This window comes from Lactuca sativa, chromosome 5, assembly GCF_002870075.4.
Source record: "Lactuca sativa cultivar Salinas chromosome 5, Lsat_Salinas_v11, whole genome shotgun sequence".
Taxonomy (NCBI): Eukaryota; Viridiplantae; Streptophyta; class Magnoliopsida; order Asterales; family Asteraceae; genus Lactuca; species Lactuca sativa.
This window is the reverse complement of record NC_056627.2, coordinates 125,749,932-125,776,891: the sequence shown is the minus strand read 5'-3', so window position 1 is coordinate 125,776,891 and position 26,960 is coordinate 125,749,932. Positions and strand designations below refer to the sequence as shown.

The 26,960-nt window shown below is 37.0% G+C and overlaps 1 protein-coding gene across 1 annotated transcript; it reads right to left on the bottom strand.

The window, feature by feature from the left end:
• Window positions 1-5,633: 5,633 nt before the first annotated feature.
• On the bottom strand, window positions 5,634-9,953 carry LOC111881461 (uncharacterized). The gene is made up of 6 exons (XM_023877851.1): window positions 9,144-9,953; window positions 8,218-8,661; window positions 7,870-8,064; window positions 7,328-7,792; window positions 6,037-6,390; window positions 5,634-5,975 (listed from the first exon to the last, which is right to left on the bottom strand). Exons 1-6 carry the CDS (start codon window positions 9,951-9,953, stop codon window positions 5,634-5,636), a joined length of 2,610 nt encoding a protein of 869 aa, XP_023733619.1.
• Window positions 9,954-26,960: the final 17,007 nt, after the last annotated feature.

Below are 26,960 nucleotides of genomic sequence, written 5' to 3'. Positions count from 1 at the left end.
TCAGAAGTTCGTGCCTCCTCAGTAGATGACTTGGCAATCAAATCTTCGGGTGGAATAACTACTGTTCATGTAAAAGTTGAAGTTTATGTATGAAGTTTTGCTTTAGGAGTTTTTGGAACATGTTCTTCTTCATCGTCAGTCGATTCAGTTGAGATAACCATCTTTCTTATCTTCTTCTTCTTCTTCTTTGAAAGTTGTTTAGCCAGATCTTCAGCCCTTCGTTTCTTCGAGGATGGAGAAACAGGCACTAGAAGTTCACGAATAAGTAATCCCTGATGAGAAACCTGTGGCTTTCGTACAACATTGGTTATCGGAGATCGGCTTTTATGTTTCGACTTCATTTTGAGTCTTCGAAAAACCCCAGCCTTCGAAGGAATAATCTCTTGTTCTTGAGCTTCTGTAACAACTGGCTTCGTTAAAGTGGTTTCAATGACAGAAACTTCGTGAGTGATTGCCTCTTCAATAATGATGGGTTTCTTCTTTAAGCTCTTCGAAGACTTAGATTCCTTGATAGGCTTTTCAAAAGAACTGGCTTCATTCTTCTTTGAACATTTTGACTTGGTCTCGTCCCTTAGTAACATAATCCCAATTGCAATAGTAGTATCAATTGATTGCAAATAAGACACCAAAACATAATTTGTTGGATCAACTCGTCTGAGCATCGCATCGGGAATACGAACTATAAATGGAAACTCCTCTGCATCATCAGTTGCATCCTTTGGACAGTTGTAGATATGAAACACAGTTTTCTCTTCATCATTTGGCACCAAAATCCCCTCCTTTTCATAGAAGTATTTGAAAATCAAGCTCCAATAATGTGCACACGAAATGCCATGAAGAGCATTCTTGTTTTCAATACTCTTTTGAAACTCTTTCCACAACTGAGTAGAATAATCCACCTTGAGATCATAGTATAGCCCAACAACCATGGCATATACTTCCATGTGTCCCTTGTCCAGGCCAACAATTCTCCCAGTCAAACACCTCAAGAAACTACCAAAGAAAAATTCCAAACACTTGGAAGACCTGACTTCTTGAAATCACTGATCTTTGATAGTTGAGGTTGATGGCCCATTTCATTAAACATATGAACAATTTGTGGAAAAGAGAAATCGACATATGGTGGAGAATTAGGGATTTCCAGAATTTGACAGAAAAGTGTCTTGGAGAGTCTGACCTTTTTTTCATTCACCAGATTAAACGTTAAGACATCAAAAGCTTTGGTGTAAGTAGCAGTGGATCCCGCTTGAGATAGCCATGAAATTTGAACAGAGAAAGAACTAAACATTGCCTTTGACAAGACAGAAAACTTCAATGCAACAACAAGCATTTTAAGTTCTTCAGGGTATTGTGAAACAACAGCTTCCACTTGATAATTAGTGCCCTGAATCTTCATAACTGGTAAAGAAATAACATCATCAGTGGTGTGAGAAGGATTTGTATCGAGAGGAGCAGAAGTCGCCATTATTAGGGTTTGAAAGCTTTGTGAAGAACAAAGAGTATTTTGAGAATAATTCTTCTGGAAGCGTAAACAAATAAAGAAACATTGCATCCCCTTTTATATGTAACCCTGGAATTTGAAATAAAAGCGGGATGTGCATTTAATGAAATCTGACGTGGGTCTTTGCAAACCGCACCATGATGACGATAAAGTCGCCATGCGTGAAAAAGTAACTGTCACATCTCCTCAAAACCCAGACAGAATACAAAACGTCCCCTCCAACAGGCTAGTTTGTTTTCCCCAATAGAATAGCAACCATCGGAACTCTTTGTATGGAAGTAGGGCTCTTTTACTTTTTGGTTTTAAATTAAAGTCATTTGCCAGATGTTCGAAATCATCAGCCTGAGTTGGTATTACTCAAAACCTCAAGGATTTCGTGTGTGTAGTGTTCCAAAGAATTAGATGAGAAGCAATATAAAAAAATTGGAAGTCAGTGATGTCAAAGTTTCAATTTGACACGAAGGCAGTTAAAACCTCGGGCAAAGGTTGCTTCGTTAATCATCAAGAGAGATGATCAACATCTTGTGTATGTTCCCGTGAATTACAATCGAATACTTGTAGAGAAGTATCGAAGGGCATCTTTTAAAAGGCTTCGTAGGTGGCTTAATGAATTTCGTTACATTTTAACCTAAACATAAGGTGAGTAATTGTAACAGAAATTACTTGTTTGACCAGTGTAGTTAGTGACAAGTATGTGTTGGAAAAATATTAAGTAACTTTGGATTTCGAAAGAAACTCACACGGAAATCATATTCATAAAAAATTGTGTGCTGGATCCTGTTTGGTAACAAACATCGTGGATTTCAAATGTTTGATCAAGACCACTCCTAAGAAAAGAATATGATTTGGAGTTTCGAATGTAGGTACAGAAACAAAAGTTTCGTTAAAATCTGGACCATAGTTCCCCGTCAATTCCTTGAAAATGTAGATATATGGGGTTCACTTTCATCACGGTCTCATGATGTCAGATTATAAACACAGATGTTTGATATGACTATGTCTTGATTGGTTTGATCAGATACCTCTTGGACATATGTCTTCATGTGTGATTGTTTAAAAAATTTTAGATGAAAAAGATTGGTAGAAGACATGAAATGTACCTCTGTTATTTTTGGACCAAACAGTAAACTCTTAACTCATGTGAGAAGAGTCACGTTGCTCAGGAGACTAATGTGACTACAAGCCCGATTGGGAAGAAATCTTCGTATGAAAATTTTCATTAAGGCTTTCGAACACACACATTGAGTCATTGGAGGCTTTGGTCAACATGCAACAGCATGCTTCTAGGGACAACTTAACTAGTTCCAAGTATCCAAAAATTTACCTGACCCTAGAACTGCAAGCATTCTCCAAGTTGAATCATTCATGAATATGTGCAACAAAGTATTAAAAACAAAAAGAGAAACAAAATATTGTTGTTGTTTTTAAATTTTTCGAAAATGAAATACAAAAGAAAAGAGAAAATCTTTTTGGAGTTTTTGATTTTTCGAAAATAAAAGACAAAAAAAAAAGATAAAATCTTTTTGGTATTTTTGATTTTTTGAAAATAAAAGACAAAACAAAAGATAAAATCTTTTTGGAATTTTTGATTTTTCGAAAATAAAATAACACACAAAATGAACTTGTTGCAAACACACGTAATTTAAACAACCCATGAAAAATGACAAATTTACGAATTCGAAGGGGTTGAAGAGTTGACTATGAACAGTACCCTTTGAATACTGAATAACAATGTGTTTCCTTTTATTCAGCGCCTCTGAATCATTCACGTTCAACCATCGTTTGTCCTTTTTGCATGCAACAGAGTTTCCATCGAGCATTCCAAGTCTTTCTAAAATTCTTACAAACGACTTTTCATCTAATGATTTTGTGAAAATATCAGCTAATTGACTTGTTGTTTTCATAAAATGCACTTCAATATTTCCATCTTCCACATGATCCTTAATGAAATGATAGTGAAGAGCTAGATCTTTAGTCTTTGAATGCTGCACAGGATTATGACAAATTCTTATGACACTTTAGGAATCACAATATAATGGAATCTTTTTCATATTAATTGCATAGTCACGCAATTGACTTTGGATCCAAATTATTTGTGATGTACAAGCAGCCACAACGACATATTCTACTTCAGCATTTAAAATTGATATACACGTTTGCTTTTTCAATTGCCAACTCACCAATTTACCATCAAGGAATTGACATCCTCCACTTGTGCTTTTTCTATCAAGATTACAACCACCCAAGTCGGCATCCAAATATGCTTGAATGAAGAGCCCGGTTTTCGAAGGATACCACAATCCTAACGAAATTGTTCCTTTGAGATAACGAAATATATTCTTTACAACAGTGAGATGTGGTTCTTGAGGGATTGACTGGTACCTAGCACAGTTACACACAGAAAACATGATATCAGGTCTTCTAGTTGTTAGATAAAGTAATGATCCAATCATACTCCTGTAAAGAGTTAGATCAACTGCAGGTTTATCTAACGAAGGTGTTAGCTTTGTGCCTGTTGCCATAGGAACACAAAGTTTTGTGCAATTCTTCAATCCAAACTTCTCTAGCAAATTCTTCGTATATTTTTCTTGATTGATAAAAATACCTTATCTGCTTTGTCGAATATTCAAACCAAGAAAATTATTGATTTTTCCCATCATGCTCATTTCAAACTTACTCTTCATCGAATTTTCGAATTCACTAGACAAAGCAGGGTCAGTTGAGCCAAAAATTATATCATCAACATAAATTTGAACAAGCATTAGATGATTCCAAATTTTCTTTCGAAATAATGTGGGATCAACTGATCCTTGTTCAAATTTAGATTGCTTTAAAAATGAAGTAAGTGTTGCATACCATGCTGGTGGTGCTTGTTTTAAACCATAAACTGCTTTATCTAAGATATAAACATGATCAGGATATTCTTCGTTAATAAAACCTGGAGGTTGTTCTACGTAAACAGTTTCTTCAAGCTCTCCATTCAAAAATGCACACTTCACGTCCATTTGATAAACATAAAAGTCTTTGTGAGCTCCATAAGCCAAAAATATACGAACAACCTCGAGTTGTGCGACAGGGGCAAAAGTTTCTTCATAATCTATCCCTTCTTGTTGTAAACAACCTTTGACAACAAGCCTAGCTTTGTCTCGAACAATGTTTCCATCTTTGTCGGTTTTACTTTTGAAAATCCATTTTAACCCGACAATCGAAACATCATTTGGTTTAGGAATTAATCTCCAAACCTTGTTGCATTCAAATTCAGATAATTCAGATTGCATTGCAACAACCCAATCTGAGTGTGCCATTGCAACCTTAACTGTCTTTGGTTCGATTTTAGATATAAAAACATTGAACATGCAAAATTCTTGATGAGTATTTAATACCTCATTCTTTTCACGAATTTGAGCTCTCGTTAAAACTCCCTCTTATGGATTCCCAATTATTTGATCCTTCGGATGATCTCTTGCCCATTTCTCCATTGGTGGATAAGCTAGATCAAATTTCAAAGGTGTATCTTCGTATAAATCATCATTCTCTGAACCTGCAATCGAACAAACATCATTAAAATCATGAAAATTTTCATTATCTCCTGTGTACTCCCCCTCAATATGATGCTCCTCCTCAACATCAGCATCCATTCTCTCATTCTCCCCCTCGAAAGAATGCTCCCCCTCGACAAGAGTGTACGAATCCACATGCTCCCCCTCCATCGGATTGGTATGCATACTTTCGCTTATATTTTGAGGATTTGATGTTGAATCATTAGTGATCTTCATTAATTCAGAAATATGATTATCATTGGCATTAATTTCAGCATCTACAACATGATCTGTGTTTCCATAAATCAAATCATAGTCAATATCCAATGATTGTAAAGGTTCAGATTCATCTTGTATTTCTTTTAGAATAGGATGGTTTTCAAAATGCATTTCAGTTTGTTTAATATAATAATCATCAAATTTAAGATTAAATGTTTCTTCCACTTTTTGTGTGTGTTTGTTCAATACATGATATGCTACTAAATTATGCGAATATCCCAGAAAAATCCCTTCATCAGCTTTTCCTTGAAACTTCGAAAGATTATCCTTGAGGTTCATAATAAAGCACCTGCATCCGAAAACATGGAAAAATTTCACATTAGGTTTTCGATTATTAATAATTTCGTATGAAGTGATATTAAATCGACGATGGATGAAAGATCTATTTTGAGTAAAACATGCAGTAGAGACGACTTCATCCCAAAGACACCATTTTGGGATGGTGTATATGGAGACGAAAAATTATGCGAAATTCCTTTGTGCACCAAAAAGGAATCAAGAACCTTGTTCTTAAATTCAGTTCCATGATCACTCTTGATTTTTCGAACGGTCTTCTTCAGAGTTGTTTCCATCTTATTGATAAAGTCAATCATGATTTGTGCAACGTCGGATTTAAGCCTGAGAACGTGAACCTTGACCTTGTTTATGTTGCTTGCCTATTTCACAAGTTGCACATAAAGAATCATTATCAAATTTAAGTATAGGTAAACCCCTTACCAAATCTTGAACAACAAGTTTGTTGATGTTTCGAAAGTTAAGATGTGAAAGTCTTCGATGCCAAAGCCAGCTAATGTCTGATGAAGCTTTCGAAAGAAGACATATAGCAGGTTTGCCTACAATTGGATTGATATCCAATGTAAACATCTCACCTTTCCTTTTTGATTTGAGAAAAACTTCGTTTGTGTTGACATTCAAAATAATGCTTCCCTCTTCATTGAAAAGTACATGATTGTCAGTGCCCACGACAAGTTGTGATACGTTTATCAAGTTGTGTTGAAGACCATCGACATTAGCAACGCGATTCACTGTGAATTGACCATTTGTGATTTTCCCATATCCTTTGACTTGACACTTTTGATTTTTTCCAAATTTAACCACTCCAACATTCTTCAAGCTTTAAAATATCTTAAGTTCTCCTTCTTCCCAGTCATGTGATGAGAGCAACCACTATCAATGTACCATTTATTATAATATTGCTCGTCACAAAGTACATGCAATCAATGAAAGAATTTAGGTACCCAAGGCTTTTTGGGTCCTTGGAAATTAGATTTCAACATAGAATGAAACGATGAACTTGTAACCCAATCACAAACTCTAGTTTTGAGACCATCAATTAAGTCTACACTTTCATTTAAAGGGACCGAAACATAAGATTTTGTTAGTTTCGGATGTTCATTGACATTACCCTTTGCATTCTTAGTTTGTGATTGGACTTTCATTGTCTTCAAAACTGGCTTCCACGCATTTACTGAGATGTTCGAATCCTTAGAAGATGAACTTCCATTTGATGAAGTATTCACATACTTCTCATAGGCTTCGTTAATTTGCTTCTTCGATTACTTGCTTGACTGATACACTTTTCCTTTTCCTTCGAGCTAATGATCAATATTCTTTCTTGATGTTATCCCTTTTTCATGCGAAGTTTTCAAATTTTGTTGTTTCATATGATTTGGAAAATTTGGCTTTTGAGGAATAAAATCAACTTTTGGATTCTCTAGAAAGGAATGAGCATATGATGTATTAACAGTCGCTTTAAAATGTTGACGTTGTGAAAATGATTTTGAATCATCTGAAAATTTTCTTGGAATGACATTGTTTGAAACTTTCGAAAACTTTGATTGTTTATTTAGTTCAGACATTGAATGATTTGATTGAAATGAAGTTGGTTTATTTGTTGAAAAAGATGAATTTTTAGCTTTGAAAACATTTGTGGGTGATTTTGATTCAGACATATATTTATTTGTATGAGCAGGATTTTTCATTTTGTCTAAAAAGTTGTTGATTTCACAGTCTTAACATGTTTTGTGGTTTTGTTTGTCATCTTTTGAGACTCAATTGTCTGCCAAAATATTTTCTTCCTTGCTTGTCGTTTTGAAATATTGTTTTCTTTCGAAAATTTGTCAACTTGGTCTTTGAATTCTTTTGAGTTTAGTTTGACAAGTTTTTCAGTTTCCACTACAATTGGTTCTAAAACTTCTTTCACGGTCTGTGACTTTTCAACCCATTTTCTTTGTGGTTTTTGTCTGTTGAAAACATATGAATTTTTTGTGAGGTTGTTTTCAACTGTGCTTTGATTTAAGAAGAACCCGTCATATGTTGTTTTCAAATTATCTTCTTTAACTAACTTCTTGAACTTTGGTTTGACATTTTCTACATTTCCTGTAGTGACGAAGACTTGGTTTGGAAATATGACATCATCCGAACACTTAAAATTTGGATAAACCACAGTGTTAGTTTCCAAGAAATGAGCGCCCTGTTCATTCAACACTTTTTCGAATTTTTTGTGTTACCATACACTTGATCAACCACAATGCGAGGAATTTCTTCTACCTTCGATGATTTCTTTTTCTTCAAAACTATCTCCTCCTTTTCATCGTCACTATCATCAATTTGACTATCTTTGATTTCCACGAAGTCCAAATCACAAACTTTCGAAGTTGAGGGTTTATCAGTTTCAACCTCAACTTTCAAATCCTTAAGATTTTCTTTCCCTTTAGATGTTGATACAACATTAACAACAGACAACTGAGAGCAATCAACATCCTCAAGATTACTAATTTCACTAATATTGTCAGAATTATCTTCAATATCAGCAAAATTAGATTGAGAATCAGATGTTGAATTCTCAGTCTCTTTCAAAATTTGAATTTGTTCAGATTTAGTCAAAGTGTCATTTACTATGTCAACTAATTCATTTGTATCCAGACATTCATCAATTTTGACAATCCCATATTTATATCTATCATCAGGAACCTTGTCAAAGTTAGCTATTATCTCTTCACAATCATGCAAAACATTATCTACCTTAGCTCTTTCGTATGCTAGAAAAGGCATTAATTTTCTATATTGCTCTTTACTTATTTCGCATGAATGATGTAAATCAGTTAGTTTGCCATATTGCCTCTTGGCAGAATTACAGTAGATGTTTCTTTGTACTAGTAAAATGTTGATTTCATTTGCTAAAGTTTCCCTATCACACATTATGTTCTTAATCTGTAATTCTAAACAATCAACTTTGCTAGTTTTCGCATCTAATTTCTTTTTTGTCTCTAATAACTCCATGGACAACTTGTTGGCCTCATTGCTAGCAGACACAATAATTGAATCAAAATAAGTAACAGTCTCATCAAAAGATATTGAGTAAATTACACGAATGGTCCCTATGGTTTGGAGTAATTTGCGCGCTTGGTCCCTTACTTATTTTTTTAACTCGGAAAGTCCCTATTGTTTGTTTTTGTTACCCGCTTGGTCCCTAATGTTTGTTTTTGTTACGCCATTGGTCCTTGTCTTACCTAAAATGACTATTATTTAAATAGGAAAAAATTATAGGATAGGTAAGGTAAGGTGAGGAGGTTGGGTTTAGGGTGTGTTTATTTAAATATTTTAAAAAATCAAGGGCAAAATAGTTTTTTTTAGGTAAGACAGAGACCAAGCGTATAACAAAAACAAACAGTAGGGACCTTCTGAGTTAAAAAAATAAGTTAGGGACCAAACGCGTAAATTACCCTAAACCATAGGGACCATTCGTGTAATCTACTCAAAGATATTAGTTCAGCATCATAAGCATGTTTAGGAATATTAAAAGATTCGAGAATATTACGTACCTTAGTAGTCATTGGAGATTTGTCTGCAGTCTTGGATATGAAGCATCTCCCTTTCAGTTCGTATTTCTCATCATCTGAGTCCTCCTCCAACTTTGCATACATTGCCCTGTGTGTTGGATTTTGCATCTCTTCATCATCTGATCCAGAAGACCAAATTTGATAAGTTCCATCTTCTTCTTGTTCGCCCCTGGCAACCAATGACATATTTTTGGTCTTTTCACGAACTTCCTCCAATTTTTCAGCATAGTACGCCTCATTCTTTATCTTATTCTTCCTCTCATCCTTCTTCCTCAGCATGCAATCATTAGCTAGATGGTTAGCCCCATTACAATAGTGAAAATCCACTCCAGCATCACCTTTCAACTTCTTCTCAACCTTCCCTTCCAACACCTTCGAATCTTCCTTTTCAACCTTTTTCTTCTCATCACGAATAACTTTACTCATTGGATTATTCTTCACCTCAGCTTGCTTAGTCTTCGGATTGAATGGCTTTTTGTAAAATTTCTTAACACGATTATTTGAATAAAATGCTACAGCCTCATCATCCGAATTCATGATGAATCCCTCTTCCTCTTCTGGTTCATCGTTTTCAATTTCTTTCTCAGACATTTTGGACACAAGAGCCAACGGACCTCCCAAACTCATCTTTGATTCTTCTTCCATTTCATTGAGTTCACTTTCGTGAGTCTTCAGTTGATTGTACAGATCATTAAGTGATGATTTATCAAAACTTTGCTGATTTTTGACCATCATACTCACACTCCTCCACTCTTTTTGAAGACCCATCACAAAGATGAGATTGAATTCCATTTAAGTCCTGGTGATTCCATAGCGGTTGCAATGGTAGATTAACTCGTTCAGAAGATCATAATACACTTCAATTGTTTCACCATCTTTTTGTCTGAACACTTTTAGCTCAACCAAGCACTGCTTAACTGAATTGATCTTTGTCTTTTCGCTTCCCTGAAATTTTTCTTTCAAGTTGTTCCAGATCTACTTAGCAGTTGTACAACTCCTTACGTAATTGTACACAACTGGAGGTAAAGCACCACGCAGTTCCCTCATGCACCTACTTTCCAGTTTCTTCAGACGATCAATTTGATTATCAACACCAGAATTTGTAGAATACGATCCAATTGGTTGAACAATCATCGGAGGATTGACATTTCCAAAAATACATGTATACAACTCTTCATCAAGTCCATTCAGATAATCCTGCATACGATCAGCCCACTGCTCATAGTATTCAGGAATTAACATTGGAATTTTGGTTGGTGATCCTAACAGATGAGAAAATGAGGTCATGGAATTGAGATTGAATGATGCCATTTTTGTACAAAAGATGATTTTAAGACTGCTTAATGAAACTTTGAGAATTTAATCACAAACTAGTTGAATTGAATCAGAATTACAAGACGAACACTCGATTCAACAATTCAAATGAAGAATCAAATCACAAACTAAGATCTAGACAAATTTTTCACTTTCAAAAAGTGCGGAAACTTTTGAACCAAAAAGTTGATTCAAAATTTTTTTGATCAAATGAAAATCAGATCACAGAAATGACTCCTGCTCTGATACCAATTGATGAATCAAAGAATCGAGAATGAAATGAATCAGAGTATGAAATTCAACTAAGAAAGTGAGATTGAACACCAGATGTAAATATGATCTTGTTTCAGCTTTATTACGCTTTCAGATTTACAGAGAACCAAAGACAGGTCTGTAAAACTCTTATCTAACCTCTAGTAAACTTCCCTATTTATAGGAAACAGAAAGCGTACAAAAAAAATACTAAGGCATAAACTCTAAGCTTCGTATAAAAGTGCCTTAGGAAAATAGATTACAAAAACATTCGAAGAGCACATAATATACTTCGACTAATTACATCAAAATTAACCCTTACAATTTCAGAATTAGTGAATAGGAAGGAATCGTCGTCTTCACAATCAAAATTCTTGATTCAAAAACCGAGACCTGACTTCATTGTAAAATTAGAAATCGGAATTTATACTTCAAAATCAAAATCGGTATTTTTGGTTTTGATTTTGCTGGTTAATTTTGAAATTGTTATCGGAATCGGAATTTGTTAATCAGGAATCAGAATTTCATGATCAGAATCGAAAAAGAATTTTAGAAATTGAAGAATATGGCATAAACCCTCTCAACCCTAGGATATCTTCGATGAACACGATTATTGATCGATCCAACATGAGCCTGCACACCCGGTTCGTGAGATCCGTGAACGTTGCCGGTGTGTTGGTGAGCCCGAAAGACATCACCACAAACTCGTAATACCGATAACGAGTTCTAAAGGCCGTCTTCTAGATATCCTCCTCAAAAAATCTCATCTAATGATATCCAGATCTCAAATCAATCTTGGGGAACCAATATTCTCCCCACAAGTGTTGGGTCAAAATATGGTTTATACTTTGCTTTTTTAGGCAATTATATTTTTATGTAATATTTTATGAGTTTTCAGTCTAGTTTACGGTCAGGTGAGGTTTACCGTTGAGTTTACGGCCGTAAACCCATTTACGGCCCATGTTCTCCAGCCCATGTTCCCCTTGTATATATATAGATGTTAGGGTGAGGAGTAGATTGATGAACAGAAGAGAGTTTACGGCCAGAGAGAAGAAGAGAGTAACTTTAGTGTGTGTTAGTGTGTGTGAATCTTGTGTAAGGAACTTAATTCATATCGTCAATACATTCAAGATTCGACATATTCTTATTCTCCTTCTCTTCTATTTGATCTGACATCATCCGTTTGATTGGGATTCCGCACCATCAAACGAATCTGATTGATACACAGGCAAATTAGGGACTTACAATTGCTATCAGAGCTTGGTTGTATCAGTCAATTTTGTCAGATTTGGAGCATAATTTGATCTTATTTTCGAAATATTCTTGAGTTTTTGGATAGATCTCTGAAAAATAAGAGGGGTTTGTTCTTCGCTTTTTTCATAAAAATAGGTTTTGATCGAGTTTTGGAGCAAAAAGTGGCAAAAATTGGTGTTTTTGGTCGAAACCTGCGAGGGTGTGGCGGAGTTTGCGGCCGGCGACTAGGGTTTTGGAGTTCACGGCCTAGAGTTTGCGGCCTTTGCGTTCACGGTTAGCCTCGGTCAGAAGCGTGTGCGAGACTTCGATCAGGGTCCGAAGTTCGCACGCATACACTTAAAAAAAGGGGGGGCGAAGCGTTTTTGGGGGGTGCCAGGATTCGAACCCGGGTCTTCTCCATAGAAGACCAACGCCTTACCAGTTGATCTACATTGCCACATGCTTCTTTCCATCTGTTTTTCATTCAAAACCTCTCATTTTCGCATCTAAATTTCGAAAATTGGCCCCTTTAACCCCCAAAATCAATTTCTTTTATTTGTAAAACCTCATTTTCAATATATATATATATATATATATATATATATATATATATATATATATATATATATATATATATATATATATATATATATATATATATATAATAAAAAAATTAGTTTTTAAATTTTGACTTTGAATTTCAGATTTGACCTTTGATTTTAAACTTTGACTTTTTTGTTTAACTTTTAAATTTTCAAATTTAACTTTTTAGTTTGACTTTTGAGTTTAACTTTTTAAATTTGACTTTTAAGGTTGACTTTTGAGGTTTATAATCAAAGGGTTTGACTTTTAAGTTTGATTTTGGCTTCTAGTTGTGCTTTTTAATTGATTTTAAGGTCTACGAGGGAGTTGAAAACATGAAAGAGATTCGCCAGGATATGTTAAGACAAAATTTCAACATTTTTGATTATATCCCTGGAGAAACCCTCGAAACTCAGTTTCAGCGATTTACTACACTTACTACTGAGATTAATATAGCTGGGATCTTCTTGTCTAAGTTTGAGATAAACAAAAAGCTGCTAAATTCACTTCCGAAATCGTGGGATATGAACGTGACTATCATCAAGAAGACAAAAGATCTCAATCATCTTAGTCTTGTTGATGTAATTGAAGAACTTGATACTTTGAAGTGTGGAAATACAATGAGTTTTGTAAACCTTCCGGTCAATGAAGTTTCATGTTCTCAATCATGTGAAGTTTCATGTACTCTATCTAGTGAAGATACAATTAAATTTCTTCGGGAACAAATTGATTTATTAAAAAGAGAAGTTAAGGACCTGAGATATGAAGGATATCAACTCAGGAAAGGACAGAAACCCCTGAAGGCTGAATTAGAAGCAAAAACCAAGGACTTTAGGAAACTTCAGGAAGAGTATAGCAACAAGTGTGAAAATTATGACTATATTAAGAGAGAACTTGACATTGTAACCGAAGAACTTGACTCTTTGAAAATTAAGTGTGGAAAAATAGACGTTAGTTTCAAAAATTATACTGCGTCAAGTCAGACAGTCGAGTCATTATTTGAAACCCAATTAAAATTCAAAGATAATCAAAACAAAGGTCTAGGGTATGATAGTGTTCCTCCACCTTTCAATCATAACTACACATCCATCTCTATGACACAGGAAGAAATTGACAGGGAGGCACATCTTCAATATGGCAAACCAGATGGATTTGTGTCAGGAGGTATTCAGGTTGAATATACTAATGTTTCTACTTCATGTGCAGGTAAAGCAGCAGAAGATGAGAACAATGAGAACACTACTGAACAAACCAATGACTCCTTGAACTCAGAATCTTTTGCTTCGAATTATGTTACTCCTAACAAACCCGTTGTTGAGAAATACAGACCTCCAATTCCAGCGCAACAGAGTGCTTGTTGCAAGTGTGCATGTGGGAACAACAAGAAACGAGACGTGGATACGCCACCAGGGGCAGGAAGAAACAACTTCATAGTGAAGAAAAATACATGTTTTCACTGTGGAACACCTGGAAATATTGCCAAAAATTTTCCTAATCCCGCATACGTTCCCTACTATGCACAAGGGTAGCAGAACGCGCCAAGAGGGAGATACTCCAACAGAAACCCCTCAAGGTCACGTTCAGATAATGCCAACTGGAATGCCATGAAGGCCAAGAATTCAACTCCCAAGGCCAAGCATCCAACTCCCAAGAACAAGAAGGGAATGCTGTCCCAGAAGTCTAGTTCAAGAGATGCTCCTGTGAAGGCAAGACCGGTTAAGTCAAAGTCATCTAGGCAGACGACTTCAAGTTCCAAATCAAGTGTCGAGGCACCCATCGGATCGAAAAAGAAATGGGTTAAACCCAACTATAGATAGGTTCCGAAGGCTCAATCTCCCAAATCACTTAATGCTTCTAACGTTTCTACATCTTTTGTTTGTGATAAGCAGGATATGTCATGGGAGAGAGTATCGTGCGTTGATGACAAAGGTCGACCCAGTTTCAAAATGGACTGGGTTCCAAAGACCAATTGATCCCGTTCGGTGTCGAAGCAGTTATGGAGGCATATCATCATATTTTAGTTTGTTGATAGTGGCTGTCCAGTCACATGATAGGAGGCATCTCTCAACTGTGCAACATTTTGACCTTTTCTTGAGAGTATGTGTCCTTTTGCGGGAAAGGAAGAAAGGAAGAGATCACAAATGGGGTTAGTGCTTAATGATATGAAGAATTTTCGGATATGTTCTGAGATTATGCTTGCTATTCTCAGACCTTCTGAATGCAGATTCAATTGGTGAATTACGGTTTGCGTTTTTTTCTCTACACTCCTGAGTTTTTCTTAAGCTGATTCGCTTTAAAGACTAATTTTTATTTTAGGATAGTTTAAATTTGCGCATTTAATTTCGTTTCTCTCCTATGCACAAATTTAGGGGGAGAAATAAAAACAAAACAAAAATTTTAAAATTTTAAAAATATCCAAAAACATTAGAAAATAAGAAAATCAAAAATATGGTGTTAATGTAATGTGCTTGCAGGAGATATTTTGGGAAGTGATATAATCATGTGATAACAGGCAATCTGAATCTGTGGAAGGGACTGAATCTGAATTGTCTAGGGTCTGTGCTCGATGCGCTGGTAGGCACGAAAGATTTAAAATGGACTTGACTAGGCATAGATGAACTTAAGGAATCTAGAGACTTGAAAAATCTTGACCTAGATAGATCCATTTAGCCTGACAATACGATGCTTGAATAGGTTGAGCAGGGAGATATACATGAGAATCTACTGGTTACATTAAATAACCTGTATCTAGACCTGTGGATTCACTTTTCCTCTATGTGTGGATTCTGTCCTTAATTTCGGTTGGATGGGGTGACTGGGGAATTCCGATAAATTAGGTATGTAGAAGGTTATTTTCATTCTTTCTGTCTGTTAGTCATATGTTGCCTCCTCTATGTGATCGGGAGATCCGACCTGGACTGTAACATAGGCAACTCTATTTCTCTGCATCTTCTATCTATGCAATTCTTTCTATCTGTTAGCCATATACTGTCTCCTCTACATGACTCAAAATCCGACCTGGTACACAGTATATGCACCATTCTCTTCTCAATCCCTCTAAAACTTTAGTTAGTCATATGTTTCATCCTTTGCGTGATTGGAAGAGATCCGACCTGGATGTACAACATATGCATTCTAAATCTATCTTCTCTCTTAATAGTTGTCTGCTCACCCGGTGTAAAGAGTATTCTGGAAGTCCTTGATGGTTGGGGCATGCCAGGAAGCGGGAAACACGTTCTAGTACAATTAAAATTGAACACATACAGTTTGTCTGTAGATCTCACTGCTCAATTTAGGTGGACAACAATATCTTTGGTCGTCGTCAGCTGAATGGTCCTTAAGGAATATTCTCTAGGAACTTAGGATCACATTGTCTTGTCACTTGTAGTATGTACTAATTTTGTCACAATCACTCGTATTTAAGTGGACCACAATACCGGCGATTGACCAGATCTATTAACGAATGGAGAGGTACTGATAAACGGATAAAGGTTGTCTAAAAACTTTGATCCCAAATCACTATTAAAGTTAGATATCATTTTATTTTGTTAAGTTTGTTTATAGTGTTCTTCTAATTTACATATATAAGGGGAGAATTAAAAATAAAAAAACAAACAAAAATCAGAAAATTCAAAATAAAAAATAATGTTATTTCTGTTTTATTTCTTGTTCAGAAAAATCCAAAATCCAAAAACATTTTTGTTTCTGTTCCATTTTTTGTTTAGAAAATATGAAAAACCCAAAAAAAATATTGTGTGCTAAATTTTCTTTTAGTTTTGTTTTGTCTTGAAAAGTTATTTCAGGTGAAGATGAAACTCATGGAGTTTGTGTTGAAGATTTCCGAGCCAAAGCCTCGTCCATGAGCATCGAAGAATCCTCATTCGAAGGAGCAAGAAATGAAGATTATTCTTTCAACATTCAATCCTTCAACCCCATAAGCAAGGTGAAGCTGGAATTGAAGATTATGTGACGGATTGCATTGAAGCCTCCTCAATCAGTTTGCTGCTATCATTGTACCTGCTGAAGTGATCTAGAATATTTGTTCTCTCTTATGTTCTCTCTAAAGATTCTCAAGCTAAAAGCGCTATCTTTCAACAATCAGTACGTCAAGCTTCCTCACCCAATGTGCATTCAGAGTCAAATCTTGAAGAAAAGTTCAAGTGCTCAAGATGAAGTCATTCATTGAAGATTCATCAAGTACATCTTGCAGTTGTGAAGAATTTGAAGATAAATGCTGAAGCCAATCTTCCAATGAAGATTAATAGCCAGCTACTTTTTAGGGGGAGCTTGTTGGGTCAATTAAGAAAAGAAAGCTATAAACCAAGGGGGAGATTGTTGGGTCAAAATATGGTTTATACTTTGCTTTTCTGGGCACTTATATTTTTATGTAATATTTTATGAGCTTTCAGTCTAGTTTACGGTCAGGTGAGGTTTGCGGTTGAGTATACGGCCGTAAACCCATTTACGGCTCATGTTCTCCAGCCCATGTTCCCCTTGTATATATATAGATGTTAGGGTGAGGAGTAGATTGATGAACAAAAGAGAGTTTACGGCCAAAGAGAAGAAGATAAGAACTTTAGTGTGTGTTAGTGTGTGTGAATCTTGTGTAAGGAACTTAATTCATATCATCAATACATTCAAGATTCAACATATTCTTATTCTCCTTCTCTTCTATTTGATCTGACATCATCCGTTTGATTGGGATTCCGAACCATCAAACGGATCTGATTGATACACTGGAAAATTAGGGACTTACAACAAGTGATCGAATATATCGTCGATCCTCGGTAGCGAATAATGGTTCTTGACCGTCAGCTTGTTTACTCCCGGTAATCGATGCACAATAAGTGTGAACCATCCTTCTTCTTAACAAAATGGATAGGTGTTTCCCATGGTGAGCTACTCGGTCTGATGAAACTCTTCCCCAAGCAGCTCCTGGAGCTATGAGGATAACTCTTGCATCTCTGGTGGCGGAAGGCGATAAGGTGCCTTGACAATAGGCGCCGAACCCGAAACTAAATCAATCCGGAACTCCACCTGCCTCTCGGGAGGCACACCCGACAACTCCTCGAGAAAAACATCCGGAAACTCGCACACTATCAGAACCTCGGAAATAGAACTCGGCCTTTTTGTAGCAACCCGCGTATCTATCACGTACGCTAGAAAGCCCATACAACCCTGTTGTAGACTCTGTCTCGCTCTGGCAGCAGAGCAGAAAGCTGATCCAGATGTGGTACCCTTGCAATACACCATAAGCACTCCCCCACTAGGGTCTCGTATGGTCACCATCTGACGCTCATAGTCGATCATAGCTCCAAACTGACTCAACCAGTCCATGCCCACTATGGCACAAACATCACCCATCGCGATAAGTACCAGGTCTATCGAAAACTCAACACCAAAAATCTCTAGTACCCATCCTTAGAATACATCAGTAGCGAAAACGGCATGCTCGTCGGCTATAGAAACCCTCAGAGGTTGACTCAACACCTCACGTCAGATACTGATGTGACGACTAAAAGCTAAAGACATGAAGGATCGACTCGTACCCAAGTTAAATTTCACCAAAGCAGGAACATAACTCACAAGAAGAGTACCTATATACATCACAGAATAAGAACAACAAATCTCAAAATAATATAAATAAGGAAATACGTACCAGCCATGGCATCAAGTGTTGCACGGACCTCATCCGCTTTCAGCGGAAAAGCTCCCCCACGAGCCCTCGGAGCCTCGGCCTTCACCGGCCGACTATCAGTAGCACGCAAAGCAGCAGGAGTAGAACCCTGGGCAGATCCCTGAATGAGCTGAGGGAACTCGGCCTTCTGATGGCCGATCTGGTTGCAATGAAAGAAAACTGCAAACCCCTTGGGGCAATCTTTCGCCATCTGCCCCTCCTTGCGACAATTGTAACCCTGCCGGACATGATCCCTCGTGACTCTTGCCGCAATTGCCACAACTGTGGACCTTCTGCCCCCAACTCTCGTATCAACAAGCTTAACCCACTTCATCTCCGGCTGCGACTACACCGGTCTCAGGTCCCTCCACTAGGACTCTCCCTCCTCCCTGGCCTGTAACTCTAGCTCAATCTCCCTCCGCCTGACATTGGTCTGCAACTCGGCCAATGTCCGGTAAGACGATTTCGCCACGAACTCTGGTATATCCCTCCTCAGTATACTCAGATAACGACTCACACGTGCCTGCTCAGTAGACACGTGCTCAGAGCAAAGCAGCGCCCACTCATGGAACATCCTCGAAATCCCAGTCACAATTTATGTCTTTTGCTTGAGAGACCGAAACTCCTAGGCCAACCGTTCCCTCTCCACCTAGGGAACATACTCGTCTTGAAACAACTATGAAAACCTCTCCCATGTCACTACAGCATGGTCTACAGGAGTAAAATTGGCTGTCATAAACTTCCACCAGTCCTTCACTCCCAAGCGAAGTTGGTTCAGCGCAAACCGAACTCTCAAGTGCTTTGGGCATGAATACGTTTAAAAGAAACCCTCAATGACAGAGATCCATCTCATGGCTGCAATCGGATCATGTGTCCCATCAAACTCTAGTGGCTTCGTGTTACTGAACTCTTGGAACAACAACAAGTCACCTCCCTATGGCCTAGCAACAACTAGGGCTGCGGTGGCTGCAGCACCAGCAGCCTTAGTAACAACAACATAATGCTCATCAAATGCCTCAATCAGTGTGGTCATAATAGACCCAAACATCTTCGCTATTGCCTCTCGAATAGTTGCAGCCACCTCCTCATGAAAGATCCGGTGGATCTCCTCGTCACTGGCACAACCGCCCTCGGGGTTATGGTGCGTACCCTTGGAGCCTAAGGATTCTTACATGGGTTGCATACAAATCCAGTGCTTTCGTTAGTACATGCCCAATACTGCCTTCCACACCAACCTGTAGTCACCCTAAGTCCTCCTAGGATTCCAATTCACATGTACTCTATCTCTCACGGATATCAGACTACTCTCTCAGTAAAATCCTCGTATACTCATCTATAAATCTCTCCTAGATAAACCTTCGGCTCAGAACTCTTTCTAAGTGATTCCTGCTAGATACTCCTACTCAGCATATTCTCAAGGCAACAACACATAGCAGCAACTCCTAGGCTAAGGCATCATAAATCGGGCAACTCTAGCTCTAAATATGAAATACCTAACCTATCCTCTAACATGCATCCCTAACATCTCATAAATATTTAATAACACATATAAATAAGGGTATTTGGGGAAATCACCGTTCGGGCTCTGGCTGATTGTACACACTGCTCCAACTTGTTTTTCTCTTAAACTCTTTCTCAATTTGGAAAAATCATTTCTTTTGAAAATTTTTCTCAAATCCTCAGTTTGAGTCCAGCCACACCCGAAGATATATCCAAGTCCCTCAAACTAAGGCTCTGATACCAACTTGTAACACCGTAAATTTTCAAACAAAATTTTCATTTTAAAAATCACATAATTCTCATAAACATAGTTCTCAAATCTCCAAAATGACAATTTATCAAAAACACATGTTCACAAATTGTTTAAACACAATCCACGATCCTTAAAACATAACTCCGTCTCATATGTACAATCAAGCTGGTATCTTCCCATGATCATGAGAACTACCTGAAACACATAACACATAAAATGGTAAGCACGGAGCTTAATGAGTTCCCCAAAATACCACAGACATCTCATTAGCCTCTCATGGCCATGTTCAGTGGGACCCTCCGGTCCCACAACTCGGGTGGACCCTCCGGTCCAAACTCAGTAAGCTCAGAATAATTCACAGCATAAATCACAAAGACATAATGCAGGATATCACAATACTCAATATAAACACATAAGACCCTCCGGTCACACAAAGGTTACCACTCTAGGTAAGTATAGTGAGAAGACTCACCTCGTAAGCAAGCAAATGAATCCCATACTCGAATCACCGATCTAGCCTCCGCCTAACACATATGATATTATCTCTAATTAACACTCCATTCACAACTCTAAATAATCAAAAGGCTATTCTCTCTCTCTCTCTCTAACACTTGGAATGGGTAAAAGACCATTCTACCCTCCATTGTCTCCGTACACCCTGTCTTGACCAAACCCTAAAGTCAACTAAAGTAAACACTCGAGTCAACAGTCCATGTTGACCCGAATCATCGAGTGCATCTATGTGAATCGTCGAGTCCCCTTGTTCCTTCAAAAAAGTCGCGAAAACCTAACTTAACTCGCCGAGTTACTTATATTAGACTCATCGGGAAAAACCCTAGCCGACTCGTCGAGTTGGCTCATCAACTCATCGAGTCCCTTAAATCCTACTTCTCATTCAGACGTTTTAAGGCAGATTTACCACCCTAAACTCTAGATCTAGCTTCCCAAGGCTGAAATACCACGTAAAGCTACAATCTTTACGTCCACGCATGGCACTTAGGCTTGAAATGCAAAAACAAACTCCATTTAGGGTCTTAAGCATAAAAGCTACTCTATAGTTGGATAAAGCTAGGACCTTTGGACTCTAGGGACCTCACAAGGTCCATATCTAAAGTCTCAAACTCTTGGTGAGTTCAATATACTTAAAGCCTCATGGAAAGATGGAATAAGCCCTAAACTACATGAAAAATGAGATCTAAGCACAACAATGAGCAAGGTGAAGACTTTTTACCTTCAACAGAAGCTCTAGACGATTTAACACCAGATCCAACAGTAACTTCTTGATCCTTTCTTCAATACTCCACTCTCCTCTTCAAAAACTGCACTAAAATACCTAAAGATTAGCTCTCTCACTCTCTTAGCTCAATAAAGGCGATTAGGGTTTCACAGAGAGGAGTAAGGTGGCTGGTGAGGCAGAAATGAGGGCTTAAGGTCCTTTAAATAGGGCGCAACCCTAGAGAATTGGGGTTTCCTATCACAGCGCCAACTCGCCGAGTTGGTCTCTCCGACTCGTTGAGTTAGTCATAAAACTCACGTGGTCAATCCGCCTCTAATTGATGAGTTGGGGCATCCAACTCATCGAGTCGCTCAAACAACTCATAAATAAATGTATAAATATTATACCTGGGAGTCGGGATGTTACAAAGCTCCCCCACTAGAAACAGACTTCGCCCTCGAAGTCATGCTCCGAAAACAACTCTGGGTACTACTTGCGCATCTCGCACTTTGCCTCCCAAGTCCACTCAGATCCCCTGCATTGGTCCGACTGCACCTTAACCAGTCGCACTTCCTTGTTCCTCAGGATCTTAACCTTTCTATCCAAAATTTCTATCGGTTTCTCAATGTAATTCAGGCTAGCATCTACCTGAGTTTCCTTTAAGGGTACCACTTCCGTCTCATCGGCTACACACTTCCTCAACAGAGACACGTGGAAGGTTTTATGAATCTGACTCAACTCTGCAGCTAACTCCAACTGATAAGCTACCCTCCCCACTCTGGTAGTCATGCTGAAAGGAACGATATATATCTAGGACCTAACTTTCCCTGCTTCCGGAATCGGATCACCCTTTTCCACGGGGATACCTTCAGGAAGACAAAATTGATTGGTTTTAGCCATAAGAACATCCTATGTGCTCATGCAAACCTTAACGCTTGGATCTAGGTTTCTCTATTGTACATGCATTCATCCAAGACTTTAAAACCTAGATCTAGCATATGATAATCGATATTAATATATGAATTAGGGTTTAGATCATACCTTGATTGTTATGTAGCAATAACAATCTCAAATCCTCCTTGTAATGGCTTTAGAAAGCTTAGAGTCACAAGTCTCACTCCTCTAATGGCTCACAAACACCAAGAGCAAGAGGATGAAGAATGAGAAGAGAGGAGGCACCCAAAGATGTGTAGAAACCCTAAAGAATCAGTTGGCCACGTTTTTGGTGCCCTAAGGGTCCTTAAATAGTGAGGCTATTAAGGTTATCTAACAAGGAAACCCTAATTTGACTACTTAGGCCCTAAGCAACCCATGGACTCCCTCCTTAGAGGCCTAGGATGATTTCTAATGGGTTTCCCCATAGAATTCTTCCACCCCTCTAATATGGAGTCCATTAGCCCAATATTCAACTATCATACAATTGACAGTTCTAGTCCCTTAAGTTTATTTAATGTCTTTTAGCCACAAAATTAATTCTTAATTAATTATTGACTAATATTAATTAAACAATATGATTTCTCCTTTAATATATTATTCTCATAATATATTATTCTCATAATATATTAATGAATCATAATTAATCCTCTCTCTCCATAATTCATCCTATCAAGTTGTTTTGGTGAAGGCAACCCAAAAGGACCATGCACAATCGGGTCAAGTACATACCAAAATAGTTATGGACTTAGACACTAATCCAACAGTCTCCCACTTGGATAAGTCTAATAACTATTCTGCATATGACTTCAGATCCTGATCCGCAATCGTAGCTTTCAAAAGCCGCTGTCAACTCTGATCTTATCAGATACGCGTCCTTTAGATAAGGGATCGTATATTCTTCCATTCTAGATATCGTATAGACTGAGACATGGATTTAAATCATTCTCTCTGTCTATGTGTTGTTTCCTGATTTCCGATTTACAACGACTGACAACAGACTACAATTGAACACATCAAATTAGTCCCGGCTTGGCCAAGCGCTTAGGGTGTCATCATTAAATCATCGAGGGGCCCACAGATATCACTTTTATCCTACTTTGGGTAAAAGGAACGGATAAACTTCGACTCAATGCTCGCTTGCACTCACTCACCGAATCACACACAAAAATATGTTTTATAACACCAAGTTACTGGTGCATTTACATATTATCAATGTGTAACCGACTCGCAAGATACAACTCACACATCTCGGTTCCAAGAATATAAGATGTTATCATCTCACCAATCACTCGTGATAAAATCCATGAAGTGGTCCAAGTGAGCGTGGGTTTAATCCAATGCTTAAATCATATTCATAAGCACTCATGAACGTTGCAACAAACATTTGCTTATGTCTAATACACTTTAGACAATCCACACACCAATTCACGACAGTCTTCATTCATACCTACTTCCAACATATGAACAACTGTGGACCGTTCGAATAATTTGATTATTCTGAAATAATTTAATTATTCAGGAAGTCAAAACATGCAATGTGAAACACAAGAATAATACTAATCCTATACGGCCCCAAACTTTGGGTATAAATAAAACATTTTATTTAAACACCATATTGATTACTCATTATTTGTTGTTTCGGGTAATCAACTTCTTACTTGAATTATAACAACAATTGTCCCATGCTCTCAGCATGCATACTATATTTACCTATGATCCTTATTTTGTGAAATAGTATAATTGAACAACATTTTCAATCACACTCATTTCACAATTCCTAATCCATTTGTGTAAGAATACAAAATTCTCCCCACTACTAGAATATTCTGACATTTTATGCAATAGTCCTTTCGTAATATCATGGCACAAAATTCACCATGTCTCGGCCAACGAAATTACTAAATGCTCTATTGGAGATTGTTACAAGACAATTCCATAGTCATGAAGTCTCATATTCAAAGTACATTCCTTTGAACATCCTTCTTGCATAAAAGTTTCTAATCTAGACATTAATTCCATATTCAAAATATGGAAAATATTTCCATATTTTCCATATGACAACTCAATCTAAATAGAATCTTATCTATTCATAATAATGTCAATATAGTCCATCCATGACTATACTTTCAACTGTCCACAAGCGACCAATCTTTGGCGAACCTTAGATTGTCCTTGGCAGTTGTTTAATTATATTAGTCAAAATCGGTTCTATTTCCTTTTTCCCTCTAAATGCCCCAGACATTTGGAAAATTTTAGAACGGTCGAATATTATAGCATATGCAATTGATCCTATACCCGAAGCGTATGGGATGCAATTCATAATAAAAACATGATACTTTACGTGTTTCTTACTATAATATCGTCATAATATTTCTATTTGCCATGTTCTAAAAAATTCGAACTATGAAGAGGGATGTCGTAATCATAATCGTATTTTGAGAATGCAAATAATAAATATAGACTTGACTAAATACAATTAATTTTCTCGATCTAAGCTTTTAGATTGAAAACGAAGTATAACATTCTCTCCCTTAATTATAGCAAAAACATCTCTTCAACCCCTGCAACCTTGCAAAGTGAAACTTTTGTTTTTCTATAATTAATATTGCCAACTTGCAATACTTCAATAATAATCACGCTCCCACTAACATGATGATTATATTCATTCCAACATAACCCTTATGCTCCCAGTAGCTTTGACACGTATTTAGGAACCAACTAAACTTCTAGGAATAAATACTTATTGACTTCCAAAGTTCATTGTTTCTAATATGATATGATCCGATAAGCCTTTATCTAAGCTTCTCAAAATCACACACCTTTCCTTAGACAGCTCAAATATGTGTCTAAACTAATTCAGAACTTATTTTACTAAGTCCTAAATGTTCAGACTAATTGCCAAATCTCACAATTCGAACTATGAAAAGGGATGTCGTAATCATAATCGAATTTGAGAATGCAATTTACATAATCGATATCTCCTTAAAATCTCTCTTAGTAAAAGCGTTTCCTCACAATCATTTTCATGAAGGAGAGAAACCTTATGACACTTAGATGTTATGGTGTATGTGTTCCTATCCATGTGAATTTTCCATAACCATAATCGAAAGATAATGTTTGTGACAAATTCAAACTCTTATCGACAAAACTTGTTCATTCTTAATTTCTTGCCATCAAGGGTCCCACCATTGCTTCCAAGTTATCTAGTAGCTCACCCATGACAGTCAATGTACTTTCATTGAACAAGGTGCTTACCTTACACAGTCTAGTGAGAACTCGTACAACTCATATGCATAATCACTCAACAGGATTGGCACAGAAATAGAATTTTGTCAACACGATAGGTTACAAACCGCAAGTCGTGTGCTAGTGTTTAATAAGTTTACTCTTGATTAGTTCTTGAATCTTTTCAAGATCTTCAGACTCCCACTGACCTGTTGACATATTTGATTCTCTTATCAAGAAACATTTCTTGATAAACAAATATCCAAGAGTTTGTGTGTGTCTATATCAAGAGAAAAACATTACACACATTTGGTCTTAGTTGGTCTTAGTCTTATCCAAGACATCACAACTTACCAATTTCAAACGTGCAAGAGTAAGAAAAACAATTTTCTACTTCACATTTGATGAGTGTGTGTCAGTCAATTCACAATCTTGGAGTACGATTCTAAGACTTGAGTTTGGAACGAAGTGTGACTCGTCCTTTTGATTTAACCATTTCAACAATTTCTGATTCCTCTTCTTAGCCATACTAGTGCACTAAGATGTCCTTAGAGGATCAATTGTGATATGTTTCTTAATCATTAAAACGATCACAAAATCCGATACAAAGGTACTCTCCCTTCTTCTTAGATTTGAGAAACTTTTTATCTTTCTGCCTAATTGATTCTTCATATTCGTTCTGCCATTCATTGAAACTTTTCAATGATTCAGAATTCCACTTAATCTTGTAAGCATAACCACTTTTACTAGACTTTTAGTAAATTATGACGAATAGTCTTATTGTTATTTGCGATGGACTTGACTAATGCACAACATTGTGAACCCGTTCTCCTAGTCCTTCACTTGACTCTTTGTCAAGGAATTAGTCTTAAATTCTCTAAGTACCAAGATTTCCATACATTACATGATTCAAATCATATGATTCCATGTTTCTGTCCAATTGAAACTTGGGTGATGGGAATCTTTCCTTACTTAGAAAATTTTGACATTACCATAAATAGCATAACTAAGAATCATATCCATTTATAGAAATACACAAACATCAATTTTCAAAACGATTTCATTGCAAGAATATACATAAATAAGATAAATCAAAATTTATTTTATTCATAAAAGCAGAGGAAAACATATCCTTACAATGCAAAATCAACTGAAAAACTATGTAATCAAATATTCGTAACAACTTTATCATAACTTCCTAAGCTCAAAATCTGATCTTCGAATCCATGCTATCGTGATCCATTTCTTCGTGATCAGACTCATCTTGCTCTTCCATCAAGATTCCTCTATTTTCTCTGATTCTACAAAACATTCAAATGTAATCTTATCACATTATGTATTAAGAATCAATGAATAGGAACTTAATGGAGTTAGATAGTCGAGTTCACCTGATGTAGAGTCATACATCTTGACTCTCCCATCTCTTAGATCTCTTAGGTATATTGGGCAGCTTCGTCTCCAATGCCCCTTCTCTTGGCAATAAAAGCAAATTGACTCTTTTGGAACAGCACACGGAACTACTTCAGACTTTGCCTTTCTCTTATGATCAAACTCTTCGACCATGGCATGCCTCTTGTTGCCATTTCCTATATCCATAGAGGTCTAGAAGGC